At 47.8% G+C, this 16448-nt stretch overlaps 1 protein-coding gene across 1 annotated transcript in view; it reads right to left on the minus strand.

The window, feature by feature from the left end:
• LOC127048780 (two pore calcium channel protein 1-like) overlaps nt 1-15396 on the minus strand; it is a 29780-nt gene extending 14384 nt beyond the window's left edge. The window contains exons 1-7 of the mRNA XM_050948679.1: nt 15320-15396; nt 12486-12568; nt 7065-7179; nt 5539-5667; nt 4977-5093; nt 1081-1199; nt 705-806 (exon numbers count right to left, since the gene is read on the minus strand). Coding sequence (XP_050804636.1) covers nt 705-806; nt 1081-1199; nt 4977-5093; nt 5539-5667; nt 7065-7179; nt 12486-12568; nt 15320-15358 — 704 coding nt within the window. The 5' untranslated portion in view covers nt 15359-15396. The remainder of the gene's footprint in view (nt 1-704; nt 807-1080; nt 1200-4976; nt 5094-5538; nt 5668-7064; nt 7180-12485; nt 12569-15319) is intronic.
• Between the last annotated feature and the right edge of the window lie 1052 nt (nt 15397-16448).

Below are 16448 nucleotides of genomic sequence, written 5' to 3' on the forward strand. Positions count from 1 at the left end.
AATCATGCCATAAGGATCACAAGCAGCATGTTCTTTGAGTCAAAATTCTTCCCGCGGGTGCTTATTTGCAACTGCTAATAACGTGGATAAGGGGAGTGCAGAATTTGTCCCTTGGGTGGACAGCAGAGGACGCTGCATGCTGCAGTCCTCTCCAGCTCTCTTGGTCCCAAGGCTATTGTACAATGAACACAGCTCCTGGTGGGGGGGATGGGAGAGAGAGAGAGACACTCACCGGTAAATACAACTCTGTATTAAAAGGCTAAAAAGCCACAAAACCCTCATCAGGGTTTGGGTGCTGCCTGGAGGTGGCGATAATCCCCACTGTGGTACAGGTTACAGGGCGAGGGGCAAGTCAGGCCACTCACCATCAGGACAAGGCTAAATGCTCCCGCCTCCCCACGTGCAGAGTCCATCCAAGCCAGTCAAATCACACAGTGCCTGGAGGCTTTTAGAAGTACTGTGCTGTTTGAGACTTCCTCATTTCCTAGATTATATCATCTGTGATTTAAAGACCCAGAAAACAGAAATCCTTTTATGTTAAATACAGTGACAGACTCTGCATGTCTTTCCTTCTACTGCAGCGAGCTCTGGATTGGACCCCTAGACTGCTGCTCCAGTTCTATGCGCTATGCTGTGCCTCCTGGCTGCCCAAAGATAGGTTGGTGCACCTAGATTGCTCTGCAGATGCCAGGCTGGGTACGTACATGACATCAGGGCTGTTGGCTGTCGTCACCAGCACGTACAGATCAAATACGATTTCTAGGTAGTTTGTAAAATATGGAGATCCTTCCACTGTCCGGAGATTCCTGAAAAGGAAGAGGCACCATGAAATTACACACACACATACCAAGTCACTGACACACAGCTATTGCAGGGTGGTTGACACTGCATTTAGACTCTCTAGCGCCTTTTTTGGAAGTACCCAATACCCACAGATGATAAAGCCAGTCATGGTTGCTCAGCAGTTCTGGAACCCCAGCCATACTTCATCATCTGCAGGATTTGGAGCTGGCAGATTCCCTCAGACCCAAAGCTTGAAACCCACCACACAGGGAACTCCAGAATGGAAAGTGCTCTCACCTGTCACCGAACAGCTTCAGAGCCATGAGAGAGAACATGAGGACGCTGAACATGAAGAGCAGGAAGACATATGTGATCTCTGGCAGTGTGTTTCGTATACTGCGGAACACTCTCCGGATCTGCCAAGACACAACAGGGAGCATTTAGAAAACGAACTGCGTTAGCTTTCCCCATGGCTTTCACCCCAGAGTTTGTAGCCTCCACACCCATGATCAGGCAGAACAGGAGACAGGCGTTCTTTCCTTTGACAGAAACGGATCTAGCCACCAATTAACGATGCCCAACAGTAAACTCCACTCTGTCTTTACACAACCTGTTCCTCTAGGGCCCAAACTGGGCCTGGTCAAGCCAGCTTGGCTGCCTGGTTCTTGGAGGATGCCATCCTGGTCCCCAGAACGTCAAAGCTAAGTCTCTAGCCCTTATGTCTACAAAGAAAGCCTTCCAGGGTCCAAAGATGAACCAAGCGTAAGCTGGTGCAACAATATCTGCCTGAGTCTTCAGGCAGCCTGAGAAAATAGCTTTGAGAGCCCCCGCCCCAGTGTCTCATTTGTTTCAATGAGGTAATGCCCCAGGTGTCCCACGATAATGATTTAATTAACAACGTTGTTAGCTATTTTACTGTGTATGATGTGCGTAAGTAAGGAGGGGGCAATGATCCTAGGAAGATCGGCACAGTCTGCTGTAAGGGTATGTTCCACCAGGAAAATGCTACATGACAGGAAACTTGTGAGCCAAAACATTTCTACTAGCAGTATTAGACACAACTTCACACTTGGTATAGACAAGCACTGCCATGGAGGAGTCTTCTCTGGGTTCCATGGGCTTGTTGGCCAACTGAGCATGCACAATCTGCACGGCATCTCATGTAGGCAGAGCCTGGGAAGATACCAGGGCCTTCTTCCCCTGTCCCCAAGAGACAGAAGAGAAGAGGAGTCCCTACCTATGTACAGCAGAGACACCCTGTTGAAAAGGGGAAGCAACGGTTCTCATCTCACACCCACCCAAAGATGTTCCCATGCACAATTCAGTCGCTGAAGTCTAACAAACATTGTCAGACTCTGCCAGTCAGTCGCCAGAAGGTCTTGGACTGCATCAATTTTAAACCCATCCTCACGAAAGTCATTGCTCCGTAAAATTCTTAGAAAAGCTCTTTTACCCAGACGCCTGTATTATGGCACAGACAAGTGCGTAAGGCTATGTCTACACAATACGTCTTACAGCGGGTCAGCTGTGCTGCTCTAAGGCCTCCCGTGTAGCCACTCTATGCCGGTGGGAGAGAGCTCTCCCACCAGCATAATTAAGCCACTCCCAACGAGTGGCTGTAGCTATGTTGGCAGGAGATGCTCTCCCGCCAACACAACACTGTCCACACCGGTGCTTTTGTCAATGAAACCTACATTTCCCCACCACCACTTCCCTGACCGACAATAGCGTTAGTGCAAACAAAGCCTCCAAGACACTAAATACGCCAAGCTTAGAAAGCAAGTCAGCCTCTCACCCAACAGCTCCCCGGCAGGCAGAGGAAGAGTTGTTCAACATTAACCATGTGTAGGTCACTTCATGACCCACAGCTGAACTGAGCTGTATGTAAATCAGATTAGGCGGGATGAAAGATTACACAAACATGGAGATTTCCCTTGGGGGAAGAGAGGAATGGAGATGGGACCAAAAAGACAGATGTTAAGTTAGTTATAAGACTGGCCTTGCTAGGTCAGACCAATGGTGCATGTGGCCTAGCCTGACTTCTGACAGTGGTCAGAGACAAAAGCTTCAGAGGGAATGGACAGAACAGGGCAATCATCAAGGGATCCATTTCCTGTTGTGCACTCAGCTTCTGGCAGTCAGAAGTTTAGGAACACCCAGAGCATGAGGTTGTGTCCCTGATCATCTATGTTAATAGTCATTGATGGCCCGTGTTTTTTTTTAAACCCAGTTATACTTTTGGCCTTCACAATATCCCCTGGCAGTGAGTTCCATGAGTTGACTGAAGAAGTACTTCCTTATGTTTCCTTTAAACCTGCTAAATATATTTTATTGGGTGACCCCTGGTTTGTGTGTTACGTGAAGGGGTAAATAATCACTTCCCTACTCACTTTCTCCACACCATTCATGATTTTACAGACCTCTAGGACATCCCTCCCTCAGTCATCTCTTTTCTAAGCTGAACAATCCCAGTCTATTTAACCTTTCCTCAGGTGGAAGCTGTTCCATACCCCTAATCATTTTTGTTGCCCTTCTCTGCATCTTTTCTAATTCTAAGGTCTTATTTTTTTTTATATAAATATGGGGCAACCAGAACTGCAGGAAGTATTCAAAATATGGGTGTACCATGAATTTGTATAGTGGCATTATGATGTTCTTCTCTTATTATCCATCCCTTTCCTACTGGCTCCCAATGTTGTTAGCTTTTTTGACTCCAAGATCTTTCTTAGCGGTAACAGCTAATTTAGACCCCATCATTTTGTATGAACAGTTGGAAATGCAATGTTATGTGCAAAGTGCACATTGGAAGAAATAATCCCATCTGCCATTTTGCTGGTTAGAGAGTGCTCAGATATCATAGTGATGGGCACAGTTCAAGAACCTGAACAGAAAAGGCCAAGTTTTAAGATGCTAGCTCCCCTGGTCCTACTATTCACATGTGACAGTCACCACTGCCCATCAAGTCCCTGAAGCCCCTTCTTCCATGTTAGTCACTGCCACACCAACAAAACTCCACAGACAGACAGCCTGGCTTCAGTAATGCTCTACAGTAGCAATCCACCTGCATTGCCTGAGGAGGAAGAGCTGTGCCAACAAATCTTAGACAACTCTCCAAATCCCTACCCAGTAGGTATTGTCCATATTTACACAGCCAGACCATTTGAGATCTCACGGTAACTCAGAGGCAGAACTGGGATTAGAACCTGTAACTCCAGGCTGCTGGTCCCATGCTCTCATTTTAAGAATCTGCTGTCTCCTCACTTCAAAGGAAGTGCCTTGATTGTCAAGGCAGTGATCCAGTCTGTTCATGACACAGGAGTGAACAAGCCAAGTCTGGGCAGCCTATGCAGTTGAGATGACAGCGTAATTAGCACAGCTGTGATCTTGTTCACCAAGAAGGGTTCTAGAAACAAGGAATTTTTGACAAATGAGCAGAGCAGGTAACAGAAGCAAGGTTAGGGAAGAATAATTAGGACATGAACTTAAATTAAGAATCCAGACAAAGTGAACTGACCCCAAAGAAGTTGGGACCATGCCAGGATTCAGGTTCCAGACAGAAGCTTTTCAATTCTGTCCTCGGAGCCAGCAGTGATTAGGTAGGCCACCGCATAGGCAGAAGATATATCACACACACACACCCCCTCCCTTCCCCACTCATGAAGAGGAGGAGATGGAGGCTCATTTTTGAAGCTACCTGCAATTCCTCATTATTTCCACCATTCCAAAGCCATGGAACCACTGCCTGCAGGAGTCACTTTCTTCTCGCTTGGCTGTCAAGGAGAGATCTTCACTCAGCGCAGGAGAGAAACCCTGCCGATATGCGCCCTATTCTCCCTCTGTCACAGCCCAGAACACAAGAGTTCCCTGTCACATGCCCTCTGCTCTGCCACAGCCAGGCACCAAGAGCTTGACCATTGGGGACAATGAAGCTCTAGAAGCATTTTGGATTCACACCAAAGGGAAAGAGGGGTGTGTTTGCACACACCCGATAATGCTCATGCTGACCAACCACAAGGGTATCTTTGAAGAGGGCCTTGGCAGACACGGTAAGAAAAAGATAGCCTTCTATGGAAGCCAGCAGTTATGGCTATCTTACAGCCACTCTGTCAAATGCTCTTACTCCAAGATATCAGCAGGCAACTTCAGACGACCACCACCCAAACCCATTCATGTGATGACCAAGTGTTGCTTACCTGGCGACTTTCTGCAAAGTTTATTAAGAAAATGGGCCTCAGGAATCTTGACCATCTAATGCTGTTTATGTTCGAGATTTTAAGTGCCCCATATATAATCAGGTCAATTAAGGTCACCTGTGGAAGAAAGAGCAGCAACAATTCACAGGAAAGGGTTTGGTCTACCGCTCATTGTAATTAAGAGACCACAGTTTCATGGGGTAGTGTTATCTCCTACAGGAGATGTCAGTTTTGATATCATAACATGGTCTAATCTACTGAAACTTCCAATGTGCATATAATAAAAAAAATTGCTCTTGCCACATTTTCTTTCAACAGAATTCCAGAAACTATGCCTCTGTTGTAAGTCATGCTCTGAAATTGATCTATTAAGAGAAGAGGACGACACATTGGAGCTGTACAAATGGGAAGAACAGGCTGTTTGTAGACGTGGCTATCAACCAGCCCCATCATTTCACACAATCCTTGTCACAATGGAAGTGGAAGTAGGAAAAAGTCTGCAGAAGATCTAGCTTTGCACACCTAATTCCTTCAGGTCACAGTGACCACGGCTGTAACTCACCAGTATTGCTATCATGATGCAGATATTCTTTGTATCCTTCCAAAACACATTGCGAGGGGTGACTTTGGCAAAGTGCACCAGTCGGCCGAAGAACACCAAAAGGGACAATACTTCCACCAGCGAGGTGGCCTGCAAAGGGAGGACAAAAAGTTTAAGCCAAAAGAAAAAAAAACACCAAATCCCCCACCCCCAAAAAAACACTGTCTTGCTAGACTGCCCCAATATTGTCTCTTTAGCTGCGTTATTTTCTACCTGCCACCAGACAAGTTCAGACAGTGAGCCAGAGGGAAGAGGGAGTCACAAGAAACACAGAAAGGAGGAGATATCAGATTGGTTTTCACTGGGAATTTGCTGTTGATTGAGCTATTTTTTTAAATGGTCTTTCATTGTAAAATTAAAATAAAAAAGTCACCTATTCAATGTTGGCCACTAGTTTTTGGTGCTTTGTGCATAATACTAGGAATTTAATGAGGGTGGCATCTTAGGGAGTTCGTAGATTTTCATGTATGCAGGATTTGGGATGGAGGTCTGTCAAGGTATATGATGCCAGTGCAGTATGGAATTCTATTCTGGAAATAGAATCCCTAGCTCTTCTAGAGAGCTTTTCATCCATAGATCTCAAAGCACCTCACGAAAGGAGGCCAGTTTCGTTATCCCCATTTCACAGAGAGGGGAAGTGACTTTCTCCAACTTGCCCAACAATGGCCAAGCTGGGACAGATTCCAGGTCTCTGAAGTCCCAGTCTAATTGCTCTATCCCTTAGGCCACACTGCCCTCCCTGATATAATACACAAGAACCCCGAGCAGATAGCGCACCATTAAATTTTATTTAGTGTTGACAAGCATCTCACAATGCAGCTAGAGACATAATCCCTGCCACAAGCCAACCTTGGACGTGACAAGACCACAGAAAGGGCGTTGGGCCAGAATTAATAGAAGACTAGTTACTCAAAAAGGGTTAGGCACACAGTGCGAGGGAAGACAGACCTTTGTTTAAAATAAGGAATAAAATAGTTAAGTGTCTTCACTGGCCAGTTTCTTGAAGAGTTTGCAGGACAAGTCCACCTCCAGGAGGGAGATGAATGAGGTGAGATTGGTGGCCTTGCAACCAGCTCAGGAAGATGTTCTGTGCATAGGGGGAAGCATGGCAGAAAGCAGAGAATACTGTAAGTGAGCCAACAATGTTTTGAACCTGGTGGTGGAGCACAGGGGCACTCCATGGTACTGCTGACGGATTCACAGCACTCACCACCATTAACAGGGCTTGCACACATGGATGAGAAAGCCATTCCTTGTTTGCACAGGATTATATTTGCTATGCTCCCATAGAGTTCTGAAGATTAGATTAATTCAGCAGTACCAGGGATCACTGATATTACTATAAAAAAAAATCCAGTAGCCTCCTCTACTGAATGCAAGCAGAGAAATACTCCTTTATACGACAAACTGGAGTATTATAGAAGACATGAACTTTCTCCATCCATCAACAGGACAAAGCTGCTGTTCCCTTTTACCCAAATGCTTACCAAGAAAGGGAGTGGGTACACAGCAGGATCTTCAAACACAGCAAGGAAAAGGTCTACAAAGATAAAGAAGTAGGTGGCTGCTTGCATAGTCCAATGGTTATAGAGATAGTAAAGTCTGGGGAGGCAAACCAGATATTAAAAGTTAGCCCACTAGTACATGTGTATTGATACAGCAAATTTACAGCGGGGAGAAGAATACAAGCCCTTCCAATCCAACAGAAGAAGGTTGGAATTTCTGACAGTACAGAATGGTGGCCTGTGAACACCCAAAGCAGTGGTGGGCAACCTGCGGCCTGTGGGCCACATGCGACCGACCACTGACCCAAAGACTACTGGAACACATACAACCTGCATGGAATCATAGAATATTAGGGTAGGAAGAGACCTCAGGAGGTATCTAGTCCAACCCCCTGCTCAAAGCAGGATCAACCCCAACTAAATCATCCCAGCCAGGGCTTTGTCAAGCCGGGTCTTTAAAAGCCTCTAAGGATGGAGATTCCACCACCTCCCTAGGGAACCCATTCCATCTTGCAAGGCCTCAGGAGCTCACACAAAAAACCAAAGAGTTATTTGCTGAGATTTTATAAAGCACTTTCCTGAGCGAGCTAGTTCGTTTAGCCAAGTTCTTGTGTATACTGGAAACTTCCTAACTATTCAGAGGACGGGTAAGACTCAGGACCTGTGTTCTTCAATTCAGTTTCAGAATAAAATATTAACACAAAAACTTGGTAAAGTTGCCTCTTCTTTATAACTAGCCCTTCCCCTTAAGTTGTGTCACCACTGGAGCCGACAATATGCTCCCCAGCTCGGGAAAACAGATGCGCACTACCTGCACTCCAGCTAGCGTGCTAAAAATAGCAGCTTAGCCCAGGGTAGCATGGGCAGGGGGTTGGGCTAGCTGGCTGAGCACAGACACACCCAGACCCCCGATTCAGTCTGTACATCAGATATCCAAGGAATGCCTCAACCAACCCTGACCAAACATTTTAGAGTCACTTCTCAGCACGGTCAAACTCAAAACATAACAAAATTGGGAGTCTGAAGACAAAGTCATTTTGAAGACATCTGATCTAAAAAGCATTAGAAAAGGGTGCCGTCGCCCCCACCCCCCCCCCCCCATCACTAAGGATTTTTTGGTGAATTCTAGCTTTAAACACAGCTTTTCTCCAAATTTTCCATAAAATTTCTCCCCCAAGATGTGATATTGGTTTCGTTTGTGAAAAGTGTGGGCAGGGAAAGAGGAGGAAAACCCAGAAAGAGCATGTAATACAAAGCTAGCTTCCTTCCACCTTCATTATGGAACATGCTCCCACTGTTCCATAACTTTCCGCAGCATACTTTACCCCTGGAGCTAGATTAGATTTATTAGTGGGACATTCTAGCTTTCACAGGTGTCTTTTATTCATCCTTACAAAAGGACCATTTGACTTTCAGTTTTTGTTTTTTTTTTACCATGAATATGTTAAAATAGCAAATATGATAGTGCACTGTGCGTCTGGCACTGTTGTTTTAAGATACAAAAGGTTCTATAATATTTTCCATTGATGCAAAGTGCTACACTTGCCTTCTTTTAGCTGGGCAAGAGAGAACGGCAGGAAGAACCACTCAGTAAAATGGCACCCAGGAGGACAGATACTGGTTCTGAATTTGTGACTGCAGCCTCCAAAACATATTTCATGATTATGGCCATAAAAAAAGGCACAAAACCAAACCACCACCACAAACACACCACAAGCACGTAAATATCACTGATAGAAACATGGTTGGCCAGAATAAGAGAACTAAGGGACTAGAATGTCTTGGTGTTTTAATACAAGCACTAAACTGTTGAGGGAAGATGAGCTAAACGGGACAAACTGATTGAGGTTAAAAATTAAAAGAATGGGGAAAGACTGTTATATCAACATGGATATCCACTGTAACTCAGCCTGTACGGCCTCTAGTCTTCTGTATTCTCTTCCTTTTGCACTAGTCACTTTCTCTTAATACTTAGAAATGCTTTAATCTTAAGAAAACAAATTCATACTCTCAACAATTATGTTTCACCTTTAATAAAAGAGCTTGTCACTTAAAGTGCAGATTTTTGTTTTGGTTAAAAGCTGTTTGACGAACTATTGACAAACAACTAAGGGGAAAGACTCCTGAATGTGTCAACATCCCCTCCCATTTGCTCAAGGGGCTGGGAAACAAGCAGCTATTATTTCGTAGTAGCAAGACGTAGCTGTCCCACACTGGTTCTCTGAAGATTTCTCCAGCAAAAAGAGGAAAAAAATATAGATATATCAAGACTTGACATCACTAAGGTGAGAAAGAGAGGAAAGAACACTCTCTCTGGGAAGAGTTTGTCTTCCTACATTGCAAATATATTAAAATAAAAAATTAGAATTTTTTTTTAATTTTTACAATTAAGATGTCTTCCCCCCCACCAAACTTTTAACTAATTTTGCAGTTGCTGGAAGTTAAGGCAGGAATAAGGGTTCACGCAGCACTGATGGGAGGCTGCAGGGGGCTCCCGGCACAGCAAAGGGGCCCAAAACACCTGAGTGCAAGGAATGCTGCAGTCCTGGCCTGGTGGAGTAGAGACGCCTCCCCAAGGCCAGGACCAGAAGAAGTACGGTTACCAGATAGCAACTGTGAAAAAACAGGATGAGGGGTGGGGATGGGGGGGTAAATAGGCAGCTATATAAGAAAAAGTCCCCAAAAAATGGGACAGATGGTCACCCTAATAAGAAGGAGAATGAGCTCCCAGCTCCATCCCAAGACAGAAGCATTACTGCAGCAGGGTGGCCTCCCCCACAGCCTCGGACTAAGCATCCTCCTCCTCATGGCCCTGGCTGGGGTTGTCTGCTCCGCCAGGTCAGGACTCCAGACTTCCCCATGCCTTGCACCTGCAGGGAGCCCTCTACAGCCCTGCTGTCATGAGAGTGGGTCACAGAATCCTAGAATCTCATAGAATATCAGGGTTGGAAGGGACCTCAGGAGGTCATCTTGTCCAACCCCCATGACAGCCAGGCTGCAGAGGACTCCCTGCACTGTTGCTGGGCTGGTGACACTGGATCCCTCCAGGAACAAGGTGCAGGGAAGGCTGCATGCCTGCCAACAGTTACCACTCCATATTTTATTATCTAGTCAACAACCTCTCGAGATTCCCCTGTTTATGCAGCCAAGGATCATATTAATTCTTTTCTCCATAGCATCACACAGAGCTCACGTTCGGCTGATTATCCACCATGACACCAAAATCTTTGTCAGAGTCACTGCTTCCAGGACTGAGGTCCCCATTCTTTATTCCTAGATACAGACGTTTACATTTAGCTGTATTACAATGCATAGTGCTTGCTTACAAGCAGTTTACCAAGCAATACAGATCGTTCTGAATCAATGACCTGTTGTCTTCGTTATTTACCACTTCCTAAATTTGGGGTCATCTGCACAGGGCCGGTGCAAGGAAGTTTCACGCCCTAGGCGAAACTTCCACCTTGTACCCCCACCTCAGCCCTGAAGCAGCTCCCCCCGCACACTCTGAGGTGCCCCCCACCCCCACGGCAACTCTCCCCCAGGGAGCTGTGCAGCACCTCCCCAGCCCAGCTCACCTCCACTCCGCATCCTCCCCGAGCACGCGACCCCCACTCTAATTCTCCTCCCAGGCTTGCAGCGCCAAATAGCTGACTGGTGCCGCAAGCCTAGGAGGCAGAAGAATTAGAGCGGGGGCAGCGTGCTCGAGGAGGACGCGGAGCAGAGGTGAGGAGCCCTGCGGCAGCTCCCCCCCCCAAACCCAGAGGCACCCCCACGGCAGTTCCCCAACCCAGCTCACCTCTGCTCCGCGTCCTCCCCGAGCACGCCGCCCTCGCTCTAGTTCTCCTCCCAGGCTTGCGGCGCCAAACAGCTGATTGGCACCGCAAGCCTGGGAGGTGGGAGAAGCGAAGCAGCGACTGCGCGGTGGAATCCCCGGGGCTGCCGGCGGCCGCTACCCCAGGGGAACCCCCGGGCTGCTGGCGGCAGCTCAGACTCCCTCTCAGTGCAGCAGTCGCTGAAATGCTGTAAAAAAAAAAATTGGGAGGTGCCACTTTTTGGCACCCCCAAATCTTGGTGCCCTAGGCAACTGCCTAGTTGGCCTAAATGGTAGCACCGGCCCTGCATCTGCAAACTTTCAAAGTGATTATTTTAGTTTTTCCTTACAGATCATTAATAAAATCCTTAAATATGGTAGGGGTAAGAACAGGTCCCTGCCAGGCCCCAATCAAAGCACAGCCGCTCGATGAAGATTCCCTATTTACAATCACATTTTGAGATCTATCAGTTTTATATTACTTTAGGTTTTTTAATCTAATGTCAAGGGGTACCATGTTAAACACCTTAGAGACGTCTATTACAAACATTACCACCTTTATCTACTGATCTCCTAAAATATGTTTTATATAAGGTTTGACAGGATCTATTTTCCATAAATCTACGTTGATTTGTGTGTATACGGGTGTATGGTCTGGAATAATGTGAGCAGTTCTAATCACTTGTACCTAAGCTACCAATAATTATTAGTTCTGTGATCAATTACTCTTTATCTGTTAGGGGAATTCTACATTAGACCTCATCCCATGTTGGCTGCAACACTTTTTTGAGTTAGGAAATTGCCATCTATTATGTTTAGAAATTCCAAGGATGTTTTAGTGCAGGCAGAATGAACCTCCAGCACGTCACTCAAACTGAAGTGCTCCATGATCATGCAGGTTCTCCCACACACACACACGTTATAGGCTGGTGTGTAAGGTGCTGGTCACCCTGTTACCTAGTGTGATTTGTTGGTCTGTAGCAGACTCCAACTAGTACTCCATCATGTGCTTTATCTGTTCAGACATTAATGCTTAAGGAACAAAGATCATTTTCTTCTGAGTTATCGGTCACTCAGAAACAGCTAATATTCTTGATGTAGAGTGCCACTTCCCCTTCCCGTTTGCTCACTTGATCCTTCCTCAATACATTATAATTATTTTAACATTCCAGTCATGCAGATCATCCCACCAGGTTTCAGTAATCCCAGCTAGATCAAATTTATGCACATAAACGAGCAATTCCAATTCATCTTGTTTGTTACCCAGGCTGCTAGCATTGGTGTACAAGCAATTCAAGAATTTCTTCTTTTCATATCCTTTTGTTTCTTGATTTGTTTCGTTCTCAACATCTCGAGGATAGAGTCCCCCCCATCAAATAACCATGGCCTGTATTCTTTGTTGCTAGAGTAAGCATGTGCACAAACATTTGTGGAAGCCGAGCTTTAGTGAATAAATTAACTTGATTTAAATCCAAATTTTCTTTATATCCAGCGTCCCCCTCACCCCAAATAAGTGAAGATATTTTCCCAGTTAAATATTTTAATTCTTCACACAGAATATTGCTCTACTGGATGTTAGAGTGTTTTCTTACCTGACTGCTTGTGGTGAGGTTTCAAACGGAATGTTTCTATTATATTGAGCATCATAAACATAAGCTGCTGCCAGGAGAAGGTCCTGTTGATGATGGGGATGGGGAGAATGTGACACAGTTTAATTCAGTCAGAATTTGACACTCTTACATTTAAAGACGCAATTCCAAAGAGGCCTTCCAAGGAAGCATCTTTTTACCTTGAGACATTCCATTTAGATGAAGCTTAATATATGTGGTGCTCTGAACAATGGTGCTATAAAGAGACTTCATGACATGCAGATTCTGAAATATATTCTAATTTATAAAAGCACAAGCAAACATACAGCCTTCTCCTCACCCCTATTCATACTGGGTGAGAAACTGAAAGTTCATTGCAGAACAAAAAAAGTTGCATGATTATTTACTATAAATTTAAAATTGCTAGAAATATACAATGCAAGGAGAGGTTTAGGTGAGGTCACCTGGTGGTTATAACTGTCTAATAACTTCAGGAGTACTTTGCCGGGGAAGTGCTGTGCGCAGAGAGCACTTCATTCTTCTCTCTCCATTGAGGAGATTAGCATACGTTTGTTTTTTATTTCTCTTGTAGCCAACAGCAGAGATGGAGCTCTCAAAAGGGATGTGCTACCTAGGATTCCTGCCATTCTAGGATAGATTCCAAACACTTGAATTCTGTTTCCTGGAAACGTGACTTATCACCCTACCCTCTCACTGCATTTGTATCATACACACGCTATTTACAATACAGTACCCCCTTTAGTTTCTGTCAATTGTGTCATTGCATGAATGACTCAGAACAGAGGGGCTGATTCGCTTATCATACTCTTCTCAAAGAAAGAATTTCAGAGCAAGTATTTAACACACAGATGGAGTAGCTCCATACTGAGTTTGTTTAGCCAATGCTCAGGGACATTCTGGGTCACCTTTAAACAAGGAAGAGTCAGGTTGGCAGCTTGCACTTTGGCAGCTGAGCCAGGTAGTCATCTGCCTTGTTAATGTGGCATGGAAAAGCAATAACACAGGTTCTCTAGTTCAGAGGGCACAAGAGAAAGTTTTGTGCTGTGTCTGCAAGTCTAACAGGACTTTACAGTACCCAGTGTTAACTGCTGTTTAATGGCTTAACTATTCAAATGCCATTATTGAGGGTCTTTCTTCTCAAGAAACTGCTTAAAGGAACCTGTTGACATCTAGTGGATCTCATGAAGAACTGCAGCAGTGCCGAAGGAAGCCTCTTTGCTCCCAGACACCTGCTCTTTGTTTTATGCTCTTTAAACCCACCTGCTCTACTGGTGCTTTTGGTTTTTTTCCCCAGAGGGAGTTTGTAACATAGTTGACACCACACAGCTCATGTCCACACACAGACACACAAGCATGGTGAACAAATGGTTTCTACCCATGTCTCTGGACTGTATTTCAACTCTGTTCATGACGAGGGCTGTAACATAATTCTCAGGCCATGAATTGGGTCTCAGCCTACTCCACTGGGTAGACAGAACCCCAAATCAACATATGTGCAGACCGCTTAGCCATTCCTCTATCTCGCAGATCATCCCTATATAGGAGGCCATTCCAAAATACACTGTGCTGTGTGGAGAACGTCCACACATCCACTGCTTCTTGCGCAGCAACTGAGGCAATATGCAATAGTTGCACAGAATTTCCAAGCATGCATTGATACAAACACCACTGTACAGAGGGAAGAAACAGACAAGCTAACACACTTGTGTCAGAAAAAGCACTGCTGATGGATGTGCTGAATTGTGTTGACTGTAGATGTGTTAAACAACCTGCCTACGCTACAGATCCATTTCTGTAGATTTCTGTAACATGGTTAAGATACTCGCTACCCTATGGTATGTCTACACTGCAGTCATGGGCGTAACAGCAGCTCATGGAGATAGACCCAAGCTAACATTAGCTAGCTCAGGTTCGGAAGCAGAAAAGCTGCAGCATCCGAGGTTTCAGCACAAGCTAGCTGCTTGCGTAATTACCAAGGGCCCCAGGTCTTGTACAGTGCACGCTGAGACCCATACTATGGTGGCTTCACTGCTCTCAGTATCCAACTAACAAGATTAAAACTGGTTTAGGTATATGCCTACACAAGCTGCAGTCACACCTCATGACTGCAGTGCAGACATTCCACACGAAATAAAGCCCAGCTCTATCCAGTTCAGGAGCCAAGTGCTGTAACCAGATGTCACTTATAACAGACAGTAAATGCAGTTAGAAGGCCAAACATTTTGCCATGTAGAAAGGGCCTTTGTCTTCTCCATCACCTTCCTGCGATCCCATGGGCAACTGATTTTTAAAATACACCAGCATCCCCAAGAGGTCCCCGTCCAATTTCTTAACAGGGAATAAAGCTACAAAGGCAGCTGGAGCTGCTGAGGCCCCTCTCTCTCCACAAACGAAAGCCTGACACACCGTGGCTAGCCCTGCGCCCCCAGACTACCCGAGAGGGAGGCTGAAGAGTAGAGAGAGGGCTTCCCCCCTCTTGCCAAGAGCAGGCAGGGGAGCGTGGCCAGCGGACACACCCTGCAGGTGGCCCCTCGCCCGGACGCTGGTGCAGGCACTTTGCAGGGGCGAAGGGCAGGCTGCCAGCTTTGTCCTGCAAAGGGGAAGGGGGTGGGGGGGTATAGCCAAAGAGCCCCTCCCTGCTGCCCAGCGTGCATGGGGGGTGCAGACCTGCCCATCCAGGCTCCGGGGGGGGGAGCGGGCAGGTACCCGCCCTGGCGCCCAGGGACAGGCTTGCAAGGCAGCGGCCGGAGGGGATGCGCGGAGCCCAGCTCCGGGGGGACCCTGCACCCGGGCTACCGCCCGCCGAGCCCCGTTACCTCCTGCGCGAGCGGTGGGTCTTGGGCTGCGGCGGACATGGCCGGGCCGGCTCCGTTCAGGGCCCCGCTAGCTCCATCCCCGGCGAGCCCCGCCACGAGCTTTAACCCCGCCCGCACGTGACTCCGGGCAGCGGAAACAGCGCCCAGCCCGCGGGCAGCTCGGCGGGGCAGCCGGGCTCGGGGGGAGGGGCGGGCAGCCGGGGACAGAGAGACTGACAAGGGGCGCCCGGCCAGGGACGGACAGACAGACGGGGGGAGGGGCAGGCAGCCGGGGACAGACAGACAGAAATGGGGAGCCCGGCCAGGGACGGACAGACAGACGGGGGGAGGGGCAGGCAGCCGGGGACAGACAGACCGAAATGGGGAGCCTGGCCAGGGACGGACAGACAGACGGGGGGAGGGGCAGGCAGCCGGGGACAGACAGACCGAAATGGGGAGCCCGGCCAGGGACGGACAGACAGACGGGGGGAGGGGCAGGCAGCCGGGGCCAGACAGACTGACAGGGGGCGCCCGGCCAGGGACGGACAGACAGACGGGGGGAGGGGCAGGCAGCCGGGGACAGACAGACCGAAATGGGGAGCCTGGCCAGGGACGGACAGACAGACGGGGGGAGGGGCAGGCAGCCGGGGACAGACAGACCGAAATGGGGAGCCCGGCCAGGGACGGACAGACAGACGGGGGGAGGGGCAGGCAGCCAGGGACAGACAGACAGACAGAAATGGGGAGCCCGGCCACAGATGGACAGACAGACTGGGGGAGGGGAAGGCCGCCGGGGACAGACTGACAGAAATGGGGAGCCCGGCCAGGGACGGACAGACAGACGGGGGGAGGGGCAGGCAGCCGGGGACAGACAGACAGAAATGGGGAGCCCGGCCAGGGACGGACAGACAGACTGGGGGAGGGGCAGGCAGCCAGGGACAGACAGACAGAAATGGGGAGCCCGGCCAGGGACGGACAGACAGACTGGGGGAGGGGCAGGCAGCCGGGGACAGACAGACAGAAATGGGGAGCCCGGCCAGGGATGGACAGACAGACTGGGGGAGGGGAAGGCAGCTGGGGACAGACAGACAGATATGGGGAGCCCGGCCAGGGACGGACAGACAGACTGGGGGAGGGGAAGGCAGCTGGG

The sequence above is a fragment of the Gopherus flavomarginatus genome, chromosome 4, assembly GCF_025201925.1.
Source record: "Gopherus flavomarginatus isolate rGopFla2 chromosome 4, rGopFla2.mat.asm, whole genome shotgun sequence".
NCBI lineage: Eukaryota > Metazoa > Chordata > Testudines > Testudinidae > Gopherus > Gopherus flavomarginatus.